The sequence below is a fragment of the Accipiter gentilis genome, chromosome 2 (assembly GCF_929443795.1).
Source record: "Accipiter gentilis chromosome 2, bAccGen1.1, whole genome shotgun sequence".
Lineage (NCBI taxonomy): Eukaryota > Metazoa > Chordata > Aves > Accipitriformes > Accipitridae > Astur > Astur gentilis.
Genome location: NC_064881.1, coordinates 22,793,358 through 22,818,825, shown reverse-complemented (window position 1 = coordinate 22,818,825; position 25,468 = coordinate 22,793,358). Strand labels below are relative to the sequence as shown.

The window sequence follows — 25,468 nt, the reverse complement described above, 5'->3', positions numbered from 1 at the left end:
TCCTATTACATGTCCAGAAAATGAGAAAGAATGAACTTGGACAGATCTAATCTGCTTTTGTGGCAACTGAGTTTTAAAAAGTAGTTTTAGACATTAATTTCCATAGCCCTCATGGCTGTTCTGAGGTCACTAAAGCTACCTAGGTTTTGGCAGAAGTATTAGCAATTTTATTCTCTCCAACAAGAGATCCTTTTAACAAATGGCTTTAAAATGGTTTAGCATGGAATAAAGCATTAGTGTCATTCCTAAAAGCACAGGGTGGCAGTGAAATCCGGGAGCACTGTAGCATCAGTTCTTCAAAACACACAAAAAGATGCAACAGATCTGACCCTTCAGCTTCCTATTAAGATTGTGTCAAATTGTACCAAGGAACCCTGCCCTCAAGTGCAAGCCCTTGCATGCCACTTTTACAGCATAGTTCAGGATCTGGCTGGAAAACCCATCCCAAGGAATACACAAACAGCTGTTTGCTTATGCAAAGACTGCCCAGTAATGATTTTCTTTCATCTACGGTGTGTAGATGCAAACACATGCAAACATGCAGATTGGAGCGTGGCACAAGTCTGACTGAAAATTGCCCCTAAATTTACAGCTTAATCACTGATCATGACTATGGATTTTTGGACTAAAATGGACTACTCCAGATGCCACGTCTATGATTTTTACTTAAGGTGTGTGATTGGATTCAAACGTCTTTGTTCACTTTATTTCCTGATGTCAGAATGTAATGTTAAGATGTAAAGTTACCATTTTGTATTATTTCAATTCATGTGATTTTCACTGCTGAAGCAATGAGAAAACCCAGTTACTGAACCCTGACTGTTATGGTCATCTGTGACTTGAGTTAATGGGACTATTTTGTTGGGCTACTGCTACCGCATTGTCAAAATGAGATTTTAATGGAAGGGTTTTTTTGAATTTGGAAAAAAAAAAAGTCTTATGATGGTTACTCAAAACCAACAGTGATGCAGACGCTTTGCTGAAGTCACTATTAGAGTTTGGGGCCAGATTGTACTGTCTGCTTATAGAAATGGAAACGCACCCATTTCCTTCCAGTGTGGAAGGCACACAGGCCTGTGCCTGTCCAGAGCCTGTCCAGGGCGCCGGCAGCCTCACCACACTGCATGCTGGTGGAAACATGGGTAGAACAGACAAGAGAGCTATGGGTAAGCTTCTCCTCCTTCTCCAGCTCTGCAGAAAGTGGTCCACAGCAGTGGCAGAGACAGATACTGCACTCCCTCTTCTGAGCCACCCCTCTGGAGAGCCAGTGCATCACATCAGCATGAAGAAACCCTTGGCACTTCATTTCCAACAGTCCTCCAGGACTGAGGGGAAGGCCACAGAGCCCAATGCTAATACAGAGGTCTGTGGCCCTCCCAAAATCCATTTGAACTCCAGGGAACTTCAGCCAGGGTGAAACCAAAAATTCCGGAGATTTTTTTTCCCAAGGGGAGAAGACCTCCTTCTTTAAGGTCTGCTTTACCTTTGCAAATTTTTCAAGGCATCCCCCCATATTTCCCTCCCTACCTCCACACCCCATCTCCCTTCCCCCTATTTTCTTCCCATAGAGCTTTTTATGTAGGAAAGGATGTGAGCTACTAAAAGAGACTTTGAAGACAATGGAGAGGATGAACAGTGAGGAATTAACTCAAAGGCTACAGTGCTCCTGAGACAGCTTGATTTCCTACTGGTTAACTGAAAACAACTGTTTAATTTTTTACAGTGAGAAGTTCAACCCCCGTTCTTCAGGTGCTTTGGCAGGATGCTGATGTTCAAGATGCTGAACTTATGCCTACCTTCATAAGAGGCCACCACAGCCATCGATAGCTCCTGATACACTATGATCACCTAAATGTGAAAGCCATGTAAGCATCAGTAGTTTGCAAATCTTTAAGGCAGCCCCATCCAGCAACCATTCTGCTCTCTGCTGTCCCCTGTATTCTGTGGAAGCACAAACCACTGTGGAAATTCAGCTATGGGATGATGTGAACTAAAGAAATTTTCCTGAATGTGAACTGGATGGAAAAAGTGAATAGGCTGTAGCAGCTGCACCAGGAGGAAATGACCCTCCTTAATTGGCTCACCTTACCTGCGTGAGAACTGTTGTTGATTTTGTTATGTACCTGCACACAGAGAAAACAGTCTCTTTTGGTTGGCATTGTAGCAAGCTTGGCTCTGTCATGTCTTACAGAAAAATCCTCAGATTTACTTTTAGTTTAGGACTATTGATAGAGTAGTAGTAATGAGTTTGCACACATCATTCTGGGTCTCATCCTATCATTAATTTTCCGGTTCTCAAGAAAAATCCCTATCCCCTGAGCTATCACTCAGAATCTTATATAAGAATCAAAACCTTAAGCCCTGGAATTTTTGAATGGGCGGATTGGGCGGATTTGCTTTTCATGATTTAATGCTCACTGTGTGTAACGTACTTCCTTCACATTGTATGCCTGAAGGATTGTGACATACCCTTTTGCCAGCACACCAAGCCGTTAAACTCTTACTTCTAAGACAGGTCACATATAAAATGGCTTAAAAAGCCAGATATTTCACTCAAAAATTTCCACTACCATGGCTTTGAAATCCACCCCCCCCCCCCGGTAAGCAGCACTGAAGCAGAATCTGTCTCCACGCAGGCTAAAAGCAGTGTTTTCAGGAATGCTCATATTCACGCATTGTGAAGGTGGCCAGAGAAGCAGAAGGCTTCTCGGAGACTCTCCTCAACACACCCTGCTGTACACAGGTTATCTTGTCCCAGCATTTCTGAGACTGGGGCTACTGCCTGTACTAGCCTGCCAGAACAGCAGCCTAGTGGAGTTTGGTTCAGGACTTCCCTAGAGCAGCACAACCCCCCGATTTATGATCCTTCCCTCAGAAGAGGCTGTGCAGTGCTCAGGGGCCCCCGAGCCATGCTGTTTCCTGGGTGCAAAGCCCTGGTGCTTGGCTTGGTCCTGGGGCCCTGCTGGTGGCTGAAGCACCAGGGAAGGACTTGTGAGGGAGGTGGTACCCCTTCAGTGTCTTTGTAAGGGTGGGGTGGGGTGGGCTGAGTCACAGCGTGGAAGCTGCGGAGCCTGCAGGCAGCCCGCCTTTCCCTGACAGCCCCGGCATGCTGGTGTCAGTCACCACAACAGCAGCGTGCCTACAGCTTGCTGCCCATCCACGCGCTGGGTGGAAAGTTCAATTCTGAGTCCTTGTTGTTGAGCATACTAGTTTCCCCTGGAGGACCCAGCAGTCAGGGAGTAGGCTATCAGAGATGGCTGCCGTCTCCCAGTATGCTCTTAAGGTCATCTCGTTGTTGCGTGGTGGGAGCAGGTGGAGGCCCAGCCGAGATCTGCACTACTTTCTGTACGAACATGTCGGGTGCAAACACCCTATGCCAAAGAGCTTATGGTGTAAGTGAGAAAGACAGGCAAGGGATGCAGGGGGAGAAAGGTCCCAGAGGTGGAAACAGTCCCGCTCTGCAGAAAAGCTTCATGGAGAACACAGGTCTCCTGATTTCTGGATGAGTGACACCTCCGTTGGCACAGGCTGTCTCTGTGAGAGTGCTGCAGGCAATACGGGTGCTGAGCTGGTGAAACAGACCCTAGAGTGAGGATGCAAATCAAGTATGATGAAATAGAATGGCAACACTTTAGTTATGCAGCCTACTGTGATCAAACAGCATCTTCCCAAGGTATGAATCGTGCTACGCGTTCTGTTTTAGCACAGTAAGACTGGGTTACTAGAGCAGGGTGTGACAGAACTGGCTGCCGGTATTTCTTTTATTTTTCTGAATCTCGGTGGCATTTATTCAATTTTTACTAATGATCTCTTCGGAGGCTTCCACTGACTTAATTCTGCATCACCCTGATCCCTTTATGTGGGCTCAAACTCTTCCTGGTCTTGCATCACCTGGCCATGCATCACCCACTGACATTGGATGTAATTTTATTCCATGGCGGCTGTGCATTATCATGCCTAGAGAGTAATGACATAATCCTGGCATATTGTCAGTCTTCCCAATTGAAGTAAGAGTTCCGCTGCTGTTTCTTTTCATCTGGACACAGTAGATCCTTCTGGACTTGTACTGATATTACTTCAATTACATTACAAAATCCGCCCCCCCGCCCCCCCCATCTTTGGACTGAGATTACAGTCAAATTTTTCTAAGACCTAGACCGAGCTTCTCAAGAGAGCAAATTTTTAGCAGAATTACCCATATATTCTGAAAGCAAGCCATTGACACAGCATCAAGCAAAGGAATGGCCCAAAATGCTTCAGCAAAGCAGACAATTAAGAAAGAATGGGTAAAGAACCCAACTTTCTGTGTTTTCATCATTCAGGGAATCTCAGCTGTTACGGAGTACCTCAATCAAGGGAACAGAGATGCACTGCTACAGTGCCAGTTTCCATTAACAGACAGGCTGGTCCTTGCCTTTTTTCTGGGATCAGATACACATGTGGTTTTAATAGAACTGCAAGTCAGATATAGAATGTGACTTTTTTTTATAACTCATATGGGGCTTGTAACCACAACCCTCGTTAATACATATCCTGTGCCATTCCGAAGTGCAGATATCTTCGATGTCTTCCAATATTCTAAAAATTGTGCTTTGAACTGATGAAGGCCAGAATATTGGTTAGTCATAACTTAAGGCTCAGAAAACAATAAGCAAATTCAATTGCAAGGTGCCTTTTTTTTTTGCTCTAGGCAAAGAAAATACTGAGGGCCATTAGCTAACAAGAAATTTGTTTTTATATCATATGGGATGAACACAATTATAATTTGCAGTAGGCCTGGACTCTTGATCTTTCCAGTCCAGTAATTCAATGTATTCCTTGCTTGCTGAGTCACTTCACTGAGTACAGAACCTATTGCAATTATTTTCATACCATAATTATCAGGAGAATCCATTTTAGAGACAATATGCTGCTCTGAGGGCTGTGGAAGGTACCCCTCAAACTAATCATTTAATATAGACTAGAAACCCCATTTTACAGCGTCTGAATAGCAAACACATAGAAGCACTCATTATTTAGTTTACATATATGTGTATACATAAAAATATATTGAGCTTTTTTAATGTAAGTTTATTGGTTGATTTTGAGCAATCTGCATGTATTTAATGTACTTAACCCAAAACAAAATATGTGTAACTGCATCTTTATGCTACACAATCACTTTTACTGGCTGCCATGACTACCGACTAAATGTCAACATGCAAAAGACAATGAAAGGAGACAGTTTGAAAAATCCAATTTTCTTCTGGGTTTTGAATGGAATTTTAATTTTGTGGGACATTTTAAAATAAGGATGTCTCATCAGTTTGAAAAACGGCATTAGTTTGCTTTCTGCACACAACTGCAAATAATGTATGTAAGTAGATTACTTAAAAATGAAGGGATCCTATTGCACTAATACAGACAATGGCATACATATTATAATTGCGTTAATTAATAGTAGTATTTTAAATTTGAATGCCAGAACAAAATAAGCTCTTAGTAAATGACTTTTAAGTTTCTGTATAAAACTGTTTGGTATTACAGTTTGCCTGTCGACATAACTCGTGTTGTGGAGGACTTTGCTTTAAAACCCAAGGAGGTGTGATAATGGAACCTGTGTTGCAGATTACCTGATACTCTGCTTTATACTCTGGTACTTTATATCCTATGGCTTAAATCCCTATTTTCATAACAAAGACTATAGAAAGTTAAATGCTTTTATACAAATTTAAGAGTCTACTCAAATGGGTATATGTGGGAACAAGGGGGTGTATTTATTTAATTACAAGATATTCCAAAGGACTGAATTTCTGTGTTTAGAGAAATTTAGTCCCTATTTTAAGAGTCTCCCTGCATAGGAAGCCTATCAACGGTGTGTTTATGCTTGGAGAAATCCTTTGGTTAAAAAATAACGTCTTTAGGTTTTGAAGGACTTTGAAAGCACTGCACAGAGTAAACAAAAATGACAGCAACTCCCTGATCAACCATGTTGATACAAAGCAGATTCATCTTTTCTCTTGGTGTTATCTCCTAACAAGTGGGCAGCAGAATGACTAGGAAAAGTATCTTTTGGCAGGTCCTCAAATCTAGAAATTGGGGCTACTTCTAGACATTTCAGTGTTCAATGTTTTCGCTGTGAAAATCTATTCTCACAGCATTTAAAGACACAAGATAATTTTCTTCTAGTCTTCTACACAGTCCTGAAGAGAGTAAAAATGCCCAAGTGAGATTTCAGATGTTTCAGTGTGTGGCTACATAAACCCATAACCTTCAGTGCTGAAAGATGAAGTCTAAGCATCAAAATAGGAACGGATACTGGGGCAGTAACCTTTTAAAAAAAATAAATTTACAGAAATAAATTCAGCGTATGTAGGTTGGCTCTGAAAGTCTCACAAGGAGGAGGTTTTTTGCTATTTCTTCCACCTTTCTTTTAAAGGGGCCATACTGGGAAAATGGAGAGAAGCAGCAGGCCAGAAGCAGGGGGGTGTGTGAAACAACAGGAGGGGAGGTTGGGTTCACCGGTGGTTGAAGGTATGTGATGCTGTGGAGTGCACCTGAGGTACCGCATCCAGTTTTGGGCCCCCCAATTTAAGAGGGACATGGAGGAAGAGGTGAAGGTCCAGTGGAGGGACCTTAACCATGTGGCCTGTGAAGGGTGATGGAGGGGGTCAGGTTTATTTAGTTGGGTAAAGAGGTAGCTAAGGGACGAGCTGCTTACAACTATTTGAAGGAAAGATCAATGAAAGACAGACAGACCCAAACTCTTTTCAGATAACAGAAGAAAGAACAACAGCCACAAATCGTGGCTTGGGAAGTTGTAAGATCATCCATTCAGGAGTTGGCTAGACAAAGTGGCAATGGTACTTCTTCAAGCAGGAGGGCAGGCTAGATAACCTCTAGATGTCCTTTCAACCAGTTTCTCCATAGTTCAATTCCCAGAGCGAGCTTAATTTTTTGTGTGCTATTGTGGGCGGGAGGTCTTGTTAGCAACTTACAGCCCCAGCTCCACTCCTCTTTGTTATTCACGTCTTTTAGTGCTTGCTATCCCAACAAAAACACATCTCATCTCGCTGGCCCTCTACACTGTTGCTGTCACTCAGGATTTGTGCATTGGCTGCAGACTCTTGGTAAGCTCATCCCCAGCACACTACAGAACCAAATCCCTCGGGCTCCTTTCCCGGCTCTTCCCCCAACCACCCACTCACTTGCTGCCCTCCATCCAACCTCCCTTCTTGCCAAAGAACCTCCCAGTTTCCTTTTGCTGTGTTCCAAGAGCATCTCGTTGGGGTAGCACCAGGAAGAGACCCCAGCTGTTCAGCGGCCGAACTTCAGATGTGGCTATCACCATAGGCCACTTCCCCAGCCATCCCACCACTTTTCTGAAATGCAGTCTTCCAAGTACCCTTTCAGATTTGGTAAAAACTTTCTCAGCATTTAAGCTTGCTTGAAAAGCAAGCAATAAGCCAGACAGAGTAGACATAGGCAATGAAAAAGATAAATAAAAGCAAATAAAGAGAGTTATTGTCACTATTCTTTTAAATTTTGGCTTTGCCTCACTGGGACGATTTTGTGTAGCCAGTGGAGTCTAAATGATCATTTTATTCTTGGAATTGTTGCAAATAAAATAGCAGTCTGGTCATCAGTGAGTATTAACTTATGTAGCACAACAAATCTGGTGTCTCTGCAAGCTTTGTTATTGAGCAAAACCATAAAATCATATTGAAAATAGAGCACATGGATATAAATGTGCTTGTTTTAACCAGAAATTGTCACAATTGAAAACATATATATAGATCAAACTTAAGACCTAATCCAGACCATAAAATAACTCTGAGAGATTTATTTAATTGGTCGTTCTTTGTTTTTTTTAGTAAAACTGATTTGAGCAGTGACAACAATCAATGAAGTGACCTGTGTGAAGTCAATAACCTTGACTCCTGCTAGGTGACAAGCGTTTTTCAATTTGCACATCCTTTCTTAGCCTGAGAAAAAATACATGCAAAGTAGGTATGCTAAAATAAAGCTTCAGCTGGAGCATCCACTGAGTTGTGGCCATTTATCAGTGGTCCTCTAGAAGCCCATCTAGAAGATATGGCCCGTGTCCTGCATCACTCTACCGCCATGAACTTCTCCTAACTCCCAGTAAAATTAATTACAATAGTTTGAAGTTTTTGTCAGCCCTGATCTTGAGCTGATTAATACTGTTTTACTAGCAATCAGATCATTCGTGGATGAAATCCCAGCCTCATTTTAAGTCAATCAAAAAGCTCTCTTCCACGTTGGTGCATTTAAGTTTTATCCAATAGATGTTTTCTGGGGGGGCTTTCTAAGATGAAACTTTTGAGCCATTTGTTATGTATCTGTTATTCTGTGGCTTTCAGATTTTTCTCTATGAGCTTTAACTAAACTATCTATGCAGCTATTATTACTAATTACCTGATTTATACTTCTACTATTGTATCCTACCATGTCTTTATGCATATATTCAAACATTTGATTGCCTCCATTAAGAAAATAATGATACCACTCAACAGCATATTGCTAAAATTTATCATAGTTAAGCATAGATTATAAATATTATTGAGTAATTTAATCAGAAGATGTGTAAAATGAATGAGAAGAAAAGAAAAATAAAGAATGACAGCCTCTTCTTTGAAACCATGCTGACGGTGTAAAGAAATTAGTATATTATTCAGAATTGATTAAATTGGCTGGCAAAGAACATTTGCTGGTGGGATATTTTTGTTGCAATTGATGCTACAATAAAACTAGGACAAGAACCACTGGTCAAAGGAAGTGTTTTAAGTCATTTTGCTCAGATTTGCATCATAGAAGATGTAAAATTGATGCATAAATGTCTACACTATAACATTTTATATGGACTTTCAGTAATGGGACTGCTCCCAATTTAGTCTTTCATGATCCACCTCTGTTTTTCATCTTTTGTCTTCTCCTTCACTCTTTTATACCGTTTTTCAAGTTAGTGATTTTTTTCCTGTTCTGAAATATTACTGAAGATTTCTAGAATTCATTTGCTCTGTCAGTCTATTTATTTCTCTGTAGCAATCTATCCATCTATCTCTATTTTTCTGCAGTACTGGCCTCCACTTACACATTCATTCTTGATGAATTCAGAGACACTGCTCTGCTACTAAATTAACCACATGAGGAGTTGATCCCTGCAGAGATGCTCCATTGATTTCTGTGGGGCTCTGGTGTGAGGGTGCTTGGCTCGTTCAGAATAAAAAAGGATCATCACTTGCAATACCTATATTTTCAGGGCACTATGAACCAGCATATCCCAGCATCAACAGTCTGTCATTAAAGGCAAATGAGAGCTGCTCCTGTGCTGTTCAGCCTGTCCTTTATAACAGACTTATCAAACTTCCAGGACTGGCTTGGCCGTCATATTTTTCAATATGTTCTAAAAGTAGCAAGAGCTGGAGATATCCAAACATCAACTTACAACAGCCTGTTTTTAATCTTTTGTTGTATAATCAAATTCTTTTTCCCATATAAAAAAGTCTCTTTTCCTGTATAATCAAATTCTTCTTTATTAGTGCAGCTGGCTTTTATATGACTTTTCAAAATAAGAAAAGAGAGGTTTCCTTCCTAAGCTGATGCTTCAGGAGATTTATAGAGGGAAAAATGGGTTCACCAGATGTAAATTGACATGAGTCTACTACCATAGATTTCCACTGGTTTAGGATCTAATTCTAGCAAGACTGGTATTCCTGGCACTTGCACATCTTAGGCACTTAAATGTATGACCCATACACCACAGTGAGCCATTGCTATTTCCCATCTAGTGCCACATTTTTTCTTCCACTGCATTAGAAAACATGGGAGTCCTCCTTCCACTGACCATCGCTTTGTTAAATTACAATGATGTGGCCTACAGTTTTCTTGGCTGGAGGGCTGCCTCTTGCTGAATTTTGGACAAGCTTTTAGCAAAAATCATTTCACTATTTCTGGGAAGATGACTAGGGAAAAATACATGCACATGGTAAACTAAACAAGCACTTACTGCATTTGTTTGAAAGGCTCTAGCACTCTGTGCCAGAAAATCATTCCTCATTTGAAAAATCTGTCCAGGCCTGGCTGTGGAATAAGTCATTGAAATATCTGATTTCAGGCTTCAGCCGTGGCTGGGAGAGACATGTCCAAGCTTTACAGCCAATTTCTCTGATGACACTTTGTGTTGGACATGACTGATTCCACGTGGGCTGAGAGTGATGCTTCAAACACTGCTCCTCTTGGTCACTGTGGACCAGAGGAGCGCTGGAAATTGGAAAAAAGAAGAGGAAACTACTATCCCGTGGTCTTAATTTCTGCCCTTCTGGCCTCACAGAAGTGCGGAGGATTACCAGAAGGAATGGGCTGTGTGAAGAGGTGAGAGTTGACTCTGCCTGGTGGAAGAAGTTGCTGAGAGCAGATGAATTAAAAAAAAAAAAAACAAAAGAAGACACACACACACACACACACACACACACCCCCGCAAAGTAAGGTCAGTCAAGGGATGGCATGATTGAAACTGGACCAAGAATGAGGGTGACACTGTAACTGACTGGATAATGAGATCGGGTTAAGAAAATGAGGGAAAGGGTACCAAGGAAATGGACTGGAACTGGAAATCAGTAGGTGGTGGGGATGGAGCAGATGGGAAACCCTGATTAGCAGGGCAGATTGTTCACAAGAAAGTTCAGAGTCATCTGAAATAGAAATCTTCCTGACTGCTAGCTCAGACCTTCATCTCATATGTAAATGGCACTAAAAAGACTGTAAAAATATTAGAGTAGCAGCTCAGGGACAGACTGAGGTCCATCTGATATAATATTCTGTTTCCAGGATACCTTTTCTTAATTTTTGTTTTAATCTAGGAAATTATATCTGTGTAACTACATATAATTGTACTAAATGTAATATTGTAACCTTTGTATTGTAGATTACTCCTGTTTGCTTCTCTAAATGCCTTGAATTTTCTGCCAGGGTTCGGTATTTATTTTTATTATTGCAATTTTTTATCCTTGACAGTACTTTTCTCATCTTTTGTGCAGAAATCAGGATGCTGGCAGAGCTGAGGCCTCTGAATAGCATTGCCAAGCTATGCAAAGTAATACTTAAAATTTTGCAGAGCACTTAAAAGTACCTCTGTCATGTTTAATCCTGTTTTTCAGGCCTCCCACCACTAGCAGGTGAAATTTTTTACACTGTTACTCTACCACTGTATGATTCTTTAAGTAAGGTATTTCCCTTCTTTACGTTTCACTGCAAAAAACGTGAATGCACTTCAAAAGGGAGTAACTTGAATCCTTGGTGCCGATTAAAATATACATAACTTACTATTACTTTTCTTAAGAAGTCATTATTGGTATTTTACTTCAAAAATAATGATGTTTAGAGGTGGAACATTTTTTTCCCCCAGCAAGAAGCTATTTGCCTTGAGAACAATTGTTTTCTTGACAAATATTAAAGATTTCAGTTTTTAAACAACAGTGAGTATGGGGCTTCTTTCCTGTCTACAACATGTAATATTGAAAGCTCCCTGACTGCAGTCTTGACAGCATCAAAAAATGTCTAAACACACAGAAAAGAAATTAGCTTAGAAATAGTCTTTTGTATTACACCTACATAATAAATTGAATAAATGCCAGTACCTGGAGACAAAGACTGTATATTCAAGTGACTATAAACATGACTCCTGAGTGACATCAGTTGCTCTTTTCATGAGTGATGTAAGAAACAAATATATCAAAATAATTAAATGTGGTATTTAGTAATGGCTGATAAAATGGGTTACAGAAGTGAACTTCACTTCCAAAAAATGTCTTTGAAAAATTACAGAGCTTGATTCATGCATTCATTTCAAATTAAGATTTCCTTGGAGCATGCAAATGTTTCTTACAAGCTCCATTCAGGTAACTGGAGGATTTCCAGTGCAAATATACAGTAAACCAAAAAATTTCACTTTTGCTACACTTTTATATACAAATGTAGTTAAACATTTTTGTGCATCTTTGGCCTGGCTGTGGTGTCTACAGTCTTTTGAAAGGAAAATTTAATAACCGTAATAGTATTAGACACTTCAGGGAGCCCTGCTAATGGAATCACACCAGGAGTCATCCTAGTGGAAACCAGAGGATGAATTTGAACATGTGTGTATTAGAAATCTTAGGCCAAAAGGACAATTTGTGTTTTCAATAACTTTAGAAAGGATCAAAAATAGTATCAAGATCAAAAGTTATAGCTATGTAGCCACTTAGTGGCCAATGAATATATTTAAATGTAAAAAACCTTAAGCATTAAAAGGTACCTTAGCTAGCTTCAGGTAAAGCATACCTTAGCTTAATATAAATTCTCAATTTGAAGACCTCTACACCAATCAGTAGTATAAAATATATGCATAATTGTTTTTTCTTTACCTAAGAAATTCCCTAAGGATTATAAAAAGTACCTGAATAGCACAGAACGCTAATACAGCTTTAGAAGGTACGTTGCTCTGTTTCCTAATCTGATCAGTATGGATTTTTGCAACTTCTATAACATTAGAGCGTTGTTACACATTTCCTTGCAGTATGGAACATAATCTCACATCACACCTCTGAGGTAAGTATGTAAGATTATCACCATCTTAATGAAGAGAAAGTCAGGTCATAAAATGATTATGGGACAAATCCAATAAAGTAGCTAGGTGCCTAAAATGATATTTAAGAAAAATTCAGGCTTCTAAATCCAAAATGTGGATTCTGCAAATTCCTGCATGGCTGCAGAGAGGTTGTGAAAATCCATAAATACCACAATTTGTGCTCTTCAAATTGGCGGTGCATTGTAGGGTGCTACTTTTTTGTACAAGCAAGAGTGCCTCAGACTTGCCATGTTTAATCGCCTAACATTGGGTGTTCTCCCAACCCAGATCCCATCCTCTGAAGAAATCTGTGTAGCCTATTTCCTGAGAGCACGTGGCACACATAGATAGGACGGGATCCTTCATAAATGCAGGGGCAGCCACTCCTTTCTTTTAAAATGCAGCTGAGGGGAAATGTTGCTGGCCATCTTGCTCCTGCCCTTTGGGACAACTGTCTACAGTGAGCACCTGCGACTGGGAAATGCCAGAGCTGGGTTCAATCTCTTCCAGAAAGGAGGGGATTCAAGCTGAAGGGTCCTAACTGCCACCCAAAGAAACTCAAGTTTTATTTTCTCCTCCCACAACTGTTTCTATTTTGCTTTATCATGCAAAATCTGGCGATGGTCCTATAAGCCAGGGCTTCCCAGTTCCTAGGTGGAGGTCATCCTCCCTCCCGTGTGCCCTCTCGTCCCCTCTCCAGCACGATGCTTTTCCCACAGCTTGGTGGCTCTGGTGTTCTCTGGGGAGGGAGGACATGCAGGGACAAGGGCCACCACATCCCACCACCACACCTGGAGGCCAACCACCAGCTGTTTGGCTGAGGGGCAGGAGTGTGCCCATCGCCACCTCTTTTTCCTCCCACCACGATGGAGGAGACCGAAGCAGGGCTCCTCTGCAGCCGCGGGTGAAGTGCCCAAGGACGGCTGAAGTCTCACCGCTCCCCCCTGCATCTCCCCCCGGGTCACTGAGTGATGAGTACCTTCACTCTGGGCAAACCTCAGCAATGCGCTGTTTGACCGTAGCCAGAGGCACTGACCTCTGCCCAGGTGTTGTGGAGGTACAGTCACACCTGTATCCCACCGCAGGTGCCTTAGAGCCTTACGAACTCTATCCTCAGTCACCTCTCTAAACTAAACCACCTACATGGGGCAAAACTGGTGGAAAAAACCCCAACAAACCCCAACAATCCTGTTTTGTGATTGCGTCCCTGAAGGGTCACAATTTCTCCATGCAGTAACTGCTACGACAGTGATGGGTTTTGTGTATCGGAATGAGTGCATAAATCATAATTTATTTGAGAACTTTTTGGATTAGACAGCTGTACCTGAAAAGAAATAACATTTCTAAATGTATTCAGCGAAGTCTACTGTTTTGTGTGGATGCTGTGCATCAGTTTAACTGCACATCCTGGCAGAAAGAGCTTAAATTCACTTCATTTCTTAAGTTATGTATTTGCGGACAGGAAAAAGAAAAACATCGCAAGTGGAAGAGAAAATTAAATAATTACAGAGCAGCTTTGTATGCTGGTATTGCTCAGGCACACGACGTCTTGAATACTTTGTTCCCAGGAGCCAGCATTTCCGCACCAGTCCATTTTTTTGACTGAGGAGGCAGGTCTGCGCTGACTGAGGTCTCCAAAGCAATTTTTTTCTGTTTCTGCAAAGTGCTGAGCAACTAGAGCAATAGATGTTGCCTGCACTGTAGTGATGGGTGCCCAGCACCTTGCAGGACTGATGCATCCCAGGTAGAATTGCTGGCTGATGTTTACAGGGGGACTCACGCTTCCAAGTGAGATCAACAGTATTTTTAAACTGAATGAAAACCAACACCACCTCAGACTGTCTCCACAGAATTCAGAGCGTGACAACTGTGCATAGCCTAGAAAGAATTGTAAATAGCAGCCATTCCTTCAAATGAGCTATCAATTTCTGTGTCCCCACGGGCTAAAGATCAGCTGATTGTGCTGAGGCCAGTGGCTGAACTCCACTGGCTCCAGTGAGGCAAGACTCATTTGCAAAGTTGGTTCATCTATCATCCATTTTATGGATACTGCTGAAGAAGACATGTTCTCTACAAGCCACCTGATGAGAGCAAGTGTTTTTGTTTATAAAGGTGATTTATATGGAGAACTAACATTGTATTTTTGAAGGTAGTTACTGCAGAGGTAAGTAAGCACTGCTGGTTCATGATGCGACATTTGCTCCTCCTTAAAGCATTGGGCAGAACTACCAGCAGTGCCAGGTTAAAGGGCTTTGAAGCCTGATAATTTAAGTTGAAAAGCAAATATACTCAATATGTATCCAGCCTGGGGAGAGCATGCGCTGCAAGAAGACTTGTGGGAGGACTTCACTTCCAGCTGTGTCGTTGCCCACTAGTCATAGGGCTAGGAGCCACCCTCAGTCCTGTGCGTTCAAGTGATGGCTTTCTTGCTGTATAAACTTTAGCAAAGCTTTTAGTGAGTTAATTTTCCAACGATATCAATTGTTTGGAGTGGCACCATTTTAGGATGCCTACTTTAAGACACCTAAGGCTTGATGTTTTTCAGGAGTGCTGAAGATCTCTTGTTCCTTTTGACTACAAACTAATAAGGTAGTTAAATTAGACCTACATGAAAATGCTGCAGCACGGGTCAAGCATTGCCCAGACCTACCTGTCATGGGAACCCTCTGATCTCTGTGTTTCAGACTATATAATAAAGCCTACTTCGCACAGAAGGCTTTTAGCAGAATTAATTAGTTAATGTTGTATAGTCTTTGAATGCTAAAATGCTATCTAAATATACTGCTGGATATGAGTGTCCCACCTCTCTTCTGTAATGAGCTTTTTAAATTAATGCTATTAATTTGAAAACGGAGAATTCTTTTCTAAAGAGATGAATATCAATGTTACCTGAGAAAAATCTAACCATGAGGTTACATTACACATATATTTATAGTAAAAAATAGGCATGTAAAATGTGATCTAGTGAAATGTACTATTGTAGTACAAATACCAAAGAAATGAAAAAAAAAAAAAAATCCAGGCTTTATTAATTAATTAAAGGAAATTTAAATTGAAAAAAAAAATCAACGTGAATGAATTACAAGAATAGGTTATTACACAGGGAAGCCTTTAGTCTAAATAGAACTTATATTGGGACAAAGAGGTGATAGAGGGGGAGGTGAGAGAACATTTTGGAAGTGTTCAAGCAGCTGAATTTTATTTTTATTTCCTCAGCATGTTACGGGATCTCTTCCATAAGATGACGGAATAGATGACACTCCATCCTCCTGCCTGTATACTTCACAGGGTAAGTAAAGAACTGCTACGAGGCAGTATAAATTCTTAGCCATATGGACTGTTTTTAAAATTATTACTGCCTTAATTCTCAAGAGCAGGAAAAGTAATCTACTCTTTAAAAACAGGAAAAGAATGTGAATAGGTGTTAACCTTCACTTCTCCGGTGAATTGTACTTGCCAGTAACTTTATATTAGCTTAGTAACCACAATTCTCAGAAAAATAAACAAATTGAGATGTTTTTTCTGCTAGATCTTGACAAAATTTGGAATAATGGTGTCACAGTCAAATCCCATTTCTGCTAACATTATGAGGCAATAAACTCTTTTCTGAATCTTGTCTACATTCATTCTCATCATAAAAGTAATTTCCTATTTGTCTTTTCAGATATATAATTTTCTGACAGTTGAAAATAATTCGGTCTTGACTTGTGTTCATTTATTTATAAAAGGGGAAGGTAAAAACCTTCTGCTAAAAACTGCATAAAACGGAAAGGAGCATGTTCAGTCCAAATTCAGCCTGGCGCTTAGCCATATGTTGTTTAACTTGAAGCTTGTCGCTGCCATTGATGTCCAGATGACTACTCATGTGCAATTGTTGAAGATCAAGCAACTGTTTAAGTGTACTGGCAGATCAGAGGCAGAATGCTTACCCCTTTGCAGTAAAAAAGCCTAGTTATTAAAATAATTGAACCAGTTAAACTCACAACCATACACTTATTTATGACTTCATGGGTATGTTTACATACCAGATAAAACAATAATGTAGTACTCAGTTAACAGACAAACTTAAGAGTGACACTGCATCCATCAAGCTAAGTATTGAGGTCTGAGCTTGTAACTAAAATGCGAATGACAAAGTAGAAGAACAACTCTGAAGCACTTTTACAACAGTTTAATCAGTCTTACTGAGATATGCAAAGGAGGCAGCGTGGCGCTGCCTGAATTCCCGTATCCTCATAATCCCGCCCATTTATCACCTCAGAGAGTTCCCGACTATCTCAAAAGGAGCCTGAATCAAAACACTTCTTTAACACAGTATTAACACATACCCCATGTATTTCTGTTAAACAACTTCCTATAAAATAAACAAGAACCGTAACTGGGACTGAGACTTTCTCTACGATAATTGTCTGAAGATGTTTCCATAGTAATATTCTTTAAATTATACACCGCAAGGAAACAATGAAATAACAGTTTCGGACACCTTTTTTAGTTCCAGTGCCATCACTGGCTGCTTCACCCTCGCACTGCCATGTACATACCCTAAGAAAGTTTATCCAACCAAGTACATGGCCTACCAGGTCTGCAGTGACCACACCTGCAAAAGCCGCCGATTTATCTCACACACATCCTGTATGGTGGGGAGCACAAGGTACGAAGAAGTCCATCCATACAATCCAGATTTCATTTGGAAGATGGCGTCAAGGGGAAGATGCAATTTAAAAGCCCTCAGAATTTCTGTACAGTCGTGTTATATGGAATTTTAAAATAAGACACAAAGACAAATAAATAAATAAATAGATAGATGCGTGTGTGTGTGTGTGTGTGTGTGCACGCCTGGTGTCCATCATTCACGTACTATGTAAACTAAACAGAAAGAAGAACTTCATGGGCATTCAGGGTGTGCTGAGCTCCAGAAGTTCTTGCAGCTATTGAAATGCCTACGTAAGTCAAAGGAGCTTTTCTTGAAAACCTTTTATTTAATGGAGCCTAGGAGACGCTTAATTTTGCTTTCTGTGGCAGAGTATAAACACAGGCTTATCAAGTTATTTAGCATCTGCCTAACCTGGGTCATGTGAAGAGTTCTGTCCAAAGCCAGTAGGACTATTCACATGCTCAAACTCAGCCACCTGCTTAAGTGCCTTGCTGGACCAGGGCCAGAAACATAATAGTGGGCCAGCTTAAGCTGATTAGAAATGTACTGTTGGCTCCAGTGGCAGCAGGATCTAGCCTTTATTGCCACTTTGCAAAATATGGTGCTCAACAGGGGAAAAAAATCAGGCGCTCTGTAGTTCTCTCAGTGGTCCACTGGGTAAAGCTTGAGTGCAAAACAAATGTAGCTTATTTAGCACTAACTGGAAATGTGTATGACTGAGAATGCCTCCATTTTTCCCCATGAAAATAAAATTTGTTGCTTTGAAGAAGCTCTTGAAATAAAGTGGCTTATTCTAATAGGCTGTCTAGATCCAAATTTTCCCAACAAATAACTACAATAAGGAAGAATAAGGTTTAAAGAAAAGGTGAAGAGAACCCTTAACCTTTGTGAGTTTAAAGAGGGAAGATGCTTTTAATAACCTATCTTTCATTTTTTAATTGAATGCTGCTGTAATTAGTATTTTTAGAAACCTGAGCTAGGTAGTTACATTGCTTTTTATTGCTTGTGTATGTAGCTTGTTAATCAGGTATTAATAGGCAAACTGGCGTGACACAGTCAACCCATCTCTGGGCAAACCTAACGATTCCAGGCATCTCTCTTGCTGCAGAAGCCTTCGTATTCGTGTGCTGCGAGGTCATTAACCTAAGGCTGAAGAGCCCTTTCTTCCCTAGTGACAGAATCCCTAACAGGGCCTTCTGCAGTGATAAGTCTCCAACCGACTACAAATTATCAATACTGATTACCAGATTACTGCAGTGGGGAGGGGACGGCGTGCTCGGCACTGCAGGGCTGGCCAGACTCCCACAGCCCTTGTCTCCCTCCTCTATTTGCATCTACAGCTGTCTCATGCCTTGGTCCCAGGGGTGCCACAGCCAGGTTAAAACGCTTTCAATCCACACCCGTTATTCCTCGGGAGCAGAACATCAGCGTTCAAATAAATAAATGTGTAATGCATCGGATGCAGCCAGTGCCAGGAGGATTCGGTATAACTTTGTGCAATGTGATTAAGAGCGGTAACAGAGTCTGGACAGAACGGGGATCGGAGTGGGATTTGCTTCTGGGGGAAGGATAATGATTGTGTTGGAGCTCTCTGTCCTTATTCTGTGGGATTTGTGCGTACACGACTTCAATGGTGAATGATTGTGAAAACTCGAATTTGAATGCGTCAAACGTAGGCTCTGCCTCATTCTCCCCCCCCCCCCCAAAAAAAAAAACAAAAACCAAAAAAAAAAGAAACCCCACACCCCACCAGAAAAACGAACGGAGGAGCAAGAGGGTCTGGATGCTTTCAGCAGCCGGACCCCACGGTCGTTCTTCTCTCGCTCCCACACCCTCCGCCGCCGTCTTCCGCTCCCCGCCCCCCCCCCCCCCCGGCAGCCTCCCTCGAACAAAGGGGCCGGAGCCGGGCCGCTGCCTTCCGCTCCCGCCGCCGGCGCCGGGACGAGCGCCCCGTGCCCACGAGGGACCCCCCGAGGGCAAAGGGCTCCCCGAGACCCGCTGGCTCCCCGCGGCCGGGGCTGCGGCGGGCAGCCCGCCCCTCCCGCGGCCGCGCCCCGCCCCGCCCGGCCGCTCCCCGGGGGGCGGCGCGCCGCGGCGGCAGGGCGCAGGGTGCGGCTCCTGGCCGGGGGCGGGAACCGGGGCGGGGGACGCCACGGGACGGATGCTTCGCTTGCGGCTGAAAAACGCAAGCTAACACCAGCCCCGAGAGCTGCCCCCCGGGAGACAAAAACAGGGTGGGAACCGCTAGAAAATACCAGCCACCCATAATGCAGTGACCTACTTCAGCTCCCCCCCCGCCCGCAGACTGCAGGTGCGGGCAGCGCCGGGGCAGCAGGCGAGCGGCGGCTCCTTCTTCTCGCCCCCCCGCCCCGCTGCCCCCCCCCCCCCCGCCCCCGCAGCCCCTAGCGCCGGGCTGGGCGCGGCCGGCCCGCAGTGCGCGCCGCCGCAGGTGCCCGCCCCGCTGCAGCCCCCCCCCCCCCCCGCCCCGCCGGTAGCACGGAGCCCCCGCGCCCTCCCGCCGCCGGCCCGGCCCGGCGCCCCCCCCCCCCCCCCCCCCCCCGCCGCGGGCCGCCGCCCGCAGCCTCCCCCCCGCCCCCGCGGTGCTGGGTTTCGGTCGTCGGTGCTTTTCCTCCTGCCCTCCTTTCTTCTCCTCCCCACGCGGTTCCTTTCAGAAGCAGAGGGGAGCGCTGGCCCCGGCCGACGGGGGCTATGGGGGCGGTGGGAGGCGTATTTAGAGCGGGGATAACTTTCCGGCTCTTGTTCTCCTTTTTTTTTTTCTTTTAAAAAAATATATGCCATTGTATATATATATTCGTCTTTAAAATAATGAAAGCCGTTTCAAAATTAGGCTGCGCTCCCGTGCCGACCTCACCCATCAGGCAATAATGAAGCTGATCTCAGGTTAGGACGCTAAAAGAGCCCCGGGATCCCCCACCCCTCCCTTTTATTCCGATCCAAGAAATTAAAAATACGTTTAGCGTTGTCTTGATTTTTTCCTAAACTTGAGGGACACTGAGAAGAGCACCCGGTGTAGGCAGCGGTCCTAGGAAATAGCGGCCGTTGTACGGGCTGAAGAAAAAGAGAGGCGGTTTCTTACCCATTGCCGTTTTAGCCATGGTGGGACGTGCAGGCTCTCACAGGCGGTGAAGGCAAAGGGGTCCAGCTACAGCAGTGGAGAGAGGGAGAGAAGACTGAATAAGGCACTGAGTCAGCAGAGTGGGGCTGTGCAAGAGAAGGAGCAAGAGGCAGGAGCCCATGAATAATTATCGCTCCTCTACCCAAGCAGATTGGCTCTAGAGGTCCCCTGACATGACTCCTGCGGAGCCAGAATCTCCGGGCATTAAATATTGATCCACCAATGGTGCTGGAGTACAAAGTGCCAAAATGCAGTTTGAAATGGAAATCAGTCCTTGAATGCCTCTCCCCCCCTCAGTCTGGCTTTAATAGTACGTTCCATGTCAAATGTTTTATGTCTTACAGGAAAAAAGCCTATTGGTGTTGAAGGTTCTGCTGTTGCTACCTGTAAAACATGCACAAATTTGTTTTAACACATTTTATTCCAAAGATACGGCAAAAAAAAGGGACCGATGCACGGGATTTCCTAAACTGCTTTAGTAAAACAGCTGCTCAGATTATTCTTGCCTCTGCATCCCACTTCCTACAAGTGCATACAGATACCATATACAATTGTTTTATGCTGAATGTTTCTGTATTTCACTGTTTGTTGTAGTACCCCCAGACCTAACAACCCTGGGCAACCCGGGCTCTGCTAAAACATGGGGAATGGCAGCTGGGCCTGCTCCCGCTCTCAAAGGGCTCTGGAAAGCCAAAACCAGGATAAACATGAAAAAACCTGTCATTAACCACTCCCCTGATGTACTATATCGGGAGCCACTGGGAAGCTGCGAGCTTGATTCACTTGATAAAGTGTGCAGAATGGGCCCCGACATGATTGTCACATGAAAGGGGATGGAAACATTCTAAGCCTTCTCTACGCTAATTTTAAGGATTCTCTATCCCCAGCAAGAGGAAAGCCAGTGACAAGCCTGGCAGCCACCAAACAATGGGGGCGGTTAATTGAAACTCTTGCTAGAAACACGGCAGTGATGGGCCCTATCCGTACACCTCGCAGGGCTGGAAGCAGTCGCTGGGCTAGAGGAGGCAGTATGCAAGATGGTGGTAGAAACAGGAGGACGTTCTGTCTTTACCTTCTCATCCTCACACTGTCCAGCTGGAGCTCATCTGCCTCTCCCAGGGGAAAACCAGCCTCATTGTCAAAAGCCTGCGGTGATAACAGACTCCCACGCTGCTTGCAGACAGACGGGGCATAGGGCAGATTTTCAGCTTGGAATTCGTAGGACACGACTTGTGGAGTTCTTTCATGGTGTGTGTGGGTGGGTGAGAAAAGTAGGAGAGCGGGCAGAGGTCTCCAGGGTGGAGCTGTGTTCTCCCGGAGCAGGCAGGGCGTTGGCACCCTTCCTTCTCCTTCCTTCAGCGGTGCCATTTGCAGCTAGCTGCACAGTCCACACAGCGTGCCACCGCTAACGGGGATGCTCTGTCTCCGTGTGTGCTTCCCTAGGACAGGTAACACAGGATTATGCTTTTCAAGCCTCCTTGAGGTCAGTAAACAGCATCTTTTGAGTAAAGCCGGGCCCAGAGCATGAGCCTGAGGCCAGCTGTCTCTTTTGAGTCGCTATTGACGGTTGCTGAACTGCAGGAACTGTTTTGTGGGTTTTTTTTTTTTGTTTTGTTTTTGTTTTTTTTTTTTTTTTTCTTTAAACGAGAATAGCAAAGTCCGGAAGCGAGTTCGGGGCGAGAAACATCCTCAGCCTGCACAGGGCACACAGAGAGGCGCGTGTGATTCACCAGCGTGTGAGCTGCAGCGCGGCAGATGCTGTGATGGCTCCCTGCTGAGGCGGCCTTGGCCGGCTGGGCGGCCAGAGGGGGACGAGGCCGGGTTTGTCGGGGCCCCCGCAGGGCGTGATCCGCCTCCCTGGAAGGCCCTGCCCGGGGCCCCTGCGGCCTTGTGGGGTGAAGCGCTTCGGGGCCTTCAGCTGCGTGTGGGGCAGGGTGACCAGGAGGCCAGAGATCTCACTGTGCCGGGGTGTCTGCAGTGAGAGGAGCTTATTCCTCAGAGGAAATGGTGAGAAACGACTGAGAGCTGCGCACCGAAGGGCGGAGGGCGGGAGACGCCTCGCAGGGCTGGGGAGCCTCGCCCCAACTGAGGGACGCCCCCCGGCCCCCGGTAGCCCGGCAGGGGTGGCCCTGCCCCGGGCTGAGGCGGACGCATGCCGCGGCGGGGCGCCGGCCCGGCCCGGTGGGGCGCGGGGCGGGCGGAGGCGCCCGGGCGCTCTCCGTGGTGCTGCAGGCGGCGGCGCGCCCCGGGGCAGCTGCGGCCCGGCCGGGGCGGGGGACGGAGACCGGCAGGGACGAGCGGGGAGGGGGCAGGCGGGGCGGGGCGGGGCGGGCAGGGGTTAGGCGCGGCCGCCCCCCCCCCCCCGCGGGCTCGGCGCCAGCCGCAGCGCGGAGCGGGTGAGGGGCTGCGGCGGCGGCGGCGGCTCCGCCCGTCCCGGCCGTCCCCCGCCGCCCTGCCGGTGCGGGCGGCACCGGGGAAGCGGGCTGGGCTGGGCTGGGCTCGGCTGGGCTCTGCGGCGCTCAGCTGCCGGGGGCCGGGGGCGACACCAGCACCGCGCTGCCCTGATGCATCCTGGCTCGGCTCGGCTCGGCTCGGCTCCCCACCCCCGCCGCGGCAGCCGGCACGCCCAGCAGGCAGCAAACCCGCCCTGGCATCTTTCTCATTGAATTCCGTTTTTCCTCTGCTAGACTGCTAAACCAGGAGCAAAGGGCGGCGGGCGGAGCGGGAGGGTTCCCGTCGGCGGTGGGTTCCCACAGCCCCTGGCAAGGCGGGCGCCCGCCTTCGGCTTTCCCGTAGCCGCCGCCGCCGCCACCGTGCCGGCAGCACTTCCCCGCTCCCTTGGCCGTTGCCGCCCGGCGGTGCGGGAGCGGCTCCTCTGGCCGGCGCCCCGGGCCGGGGCCGGGGCCGGGAGGCTCCGCAGCCCCTCCCGAGGGAGCCGGCGCGGTGCTGCCGCGGGTTCTCAGGCCGGGGGCCGGGGGGACACACAGCTCGGCTCGCCCCCGAGGAGCGGGTACCGGGCTCCCGGGGAGGGGGCTGCCAAGAAAGCGGTGCAAGAAATTGCATGGCCGTCACTGTCACGTCAGAGCCTTGGCGTGTGCGGGAGCAGTTATTAGACACTCCATAAATCACTTCTGAGCCACTGCCACCTTTTAATGTTGTGTTTCACAGAAATTTTAGAGGAGCGTGAATTAAGCTCCAGCACGTCCTAGCAAGGCTAGCACTTGTTTTCTTTCACAGGCCGGTCCTTCTCTTGATTGACACCAAAATGCATCTGCAGCCCAGCCTACTTCCAGGTCTGTGGATGTACGGGCTGTGAGGATGTTCTGCTGAGCAAAACACTCCTTAACGGCTTCTGAATAGCAACGGGATACAACTGGGGCTTTCATCCCGCTTTTTTGCTGGACACTTCTTCTGTGGCCTTGGCCAGGTCACTGAAAAGCTTTTGGTTTTTTTTTCCCCATTTGCTCTCTTCTTCATTTGTTTGAAAGGATCTTACTTTTTGCCCCCTTGCAGAGAAGGGAAGTTGGTGATACTGGAAAGATAAACGTTCACGCAGCACTTTGAAGACTATTGTTGCTAGGTAAATGAACTACATTGCCACTGAAATAATACAAATGGCAGAGATGGGAGTAGGTCATGAATCTCTTACTCTCTGCCTGTGCTTTGTGTCTCTGCTGCATAGGCTGGGAGACTTTGCAGCCTTGTTTTTCTTTCTTAAATAACTTGAGAAATTCAGCTTTTTCTTGTTGAATTTTGGGAGACTTGTTTGCACTCGGCCTTTGTCATCAGGAAATGTAATGGACCTTATTTAGAGCAGCTGATTTTTTTTTTTTCTCCCTTTGGTCACTCCTACTTCTTTAGGCCTTCTGGAGCAATTTCTGTTTGTGTCTATGCAATTTTAGAAAATTAATTAGTAATTAGTTCATGATTGGCTTGTTTTCATCCCTGTTGCTTCCAACCCCTCACCAAAACCTACAGTAAAAGATACTGTTCAGACTGTATGATGAAGTCCTCAAAAGTCAGAGAAGAACGGTGCCTGTGCAACCTTAATTACCCTTCCTATGCATATATATCATGATACAGTTATTAATTATATACTCACGTGCTATTTTTTCCACCAGATTCTCCCTACATACATAACAAGATGGATGGTACTCCCTTGGTAAGCACTATTTGATATTTTATTTTCATTCTGTTCTCCTAAAACAGAACCTTGACACAGTCCTCTGTGCCCTTGAAAGCATGGGTACAATAAAGATTTTCTTGCAGGAATGTTTGCCAGAATATTTTCCTAACATGGGTGAAAGAATCTTTTGTCTAGCCTTATTCTTCACAGCAGGTTAAGTATAGGTTAGAAGACGTTAGCATAGTTTGTGTTTCAGTAAGCAACTAAACCCTGCGTATGTTAATGTGAAATTTAGAGAGAGAAGACTACAAACATATGCATGTGTGATTTTGTAATTTTGAAATGTTTTTTGTAACTAACTTCTGAAATTTTCTGCAGAACTCCATAAATATACCAAGCAGATTAAAAGTTTAGCTGTGACTGAAAGCATAGGGAGAAAGAAAGAACACTGATACATATGCGTAACTGTGTCTTATATCTGAAGCACGGTGACCATTTTCTTCCTGAATTATATTTTTCTTACCCTTTTCTTTTCCTATGTAACATTTGAGTTACAAAGCAGTAATGTGCGGTTACATTTCTATTAGCATTTCTCCACTTCTGAAATTGTGCTTTTTTGCTGGGCGTAGCCTATCTGAAAATCATCTTGTTAAAGCTTGATAGCGGCTTGATAAGCTAGCTGCAAACAATGTCACCATTAGCGATTTCAGTTGCTGCTCATTCCACATACATGTTGGAATAGTGCAGCTTTAGTGCTCGCCTGGTTTCATGGAAGCTTTTGTACTTGCACGGCTGCACACGGTGTTCCTTTCAGCAGCTTTCAGGATCACCATGGGGAAGCTGAATAAAGGTATCGTGGTATTTGCAGATATTTCTTTTCCTAGAAATCTGTAAGCAATGCTAACGGGGGGGGGGATCGTACATAATGGGATCTCCCTCAACACC

General features: G+C 44.9%; 1 protein-coding gene across 1 annotated transcript in view; it reads right to left on the bottom strand.

The window, feature by feature from the left end:
• The window catches only part of STMN2 (stathmin 2), a 41,717-nt gene extending 21,124 nt beyond the window's left edge, over window positions 1-20,593 (bottom strand). The window contains exon 1 of the mRNA XM_049823612.1: window positions 20,359-20,593. Coding sequence (XP_049679569.1) covers window positions 20,359-20,377 — 19 coding nt within the window. The 5' untranslated portion in view covers window positions 20,378-20,593. The remainder of the gene's footprint in view (window positions 1-20,358) is intronic.
• Window positions 20,594-25,468: the final 4,875 nt, after the last annotated feature.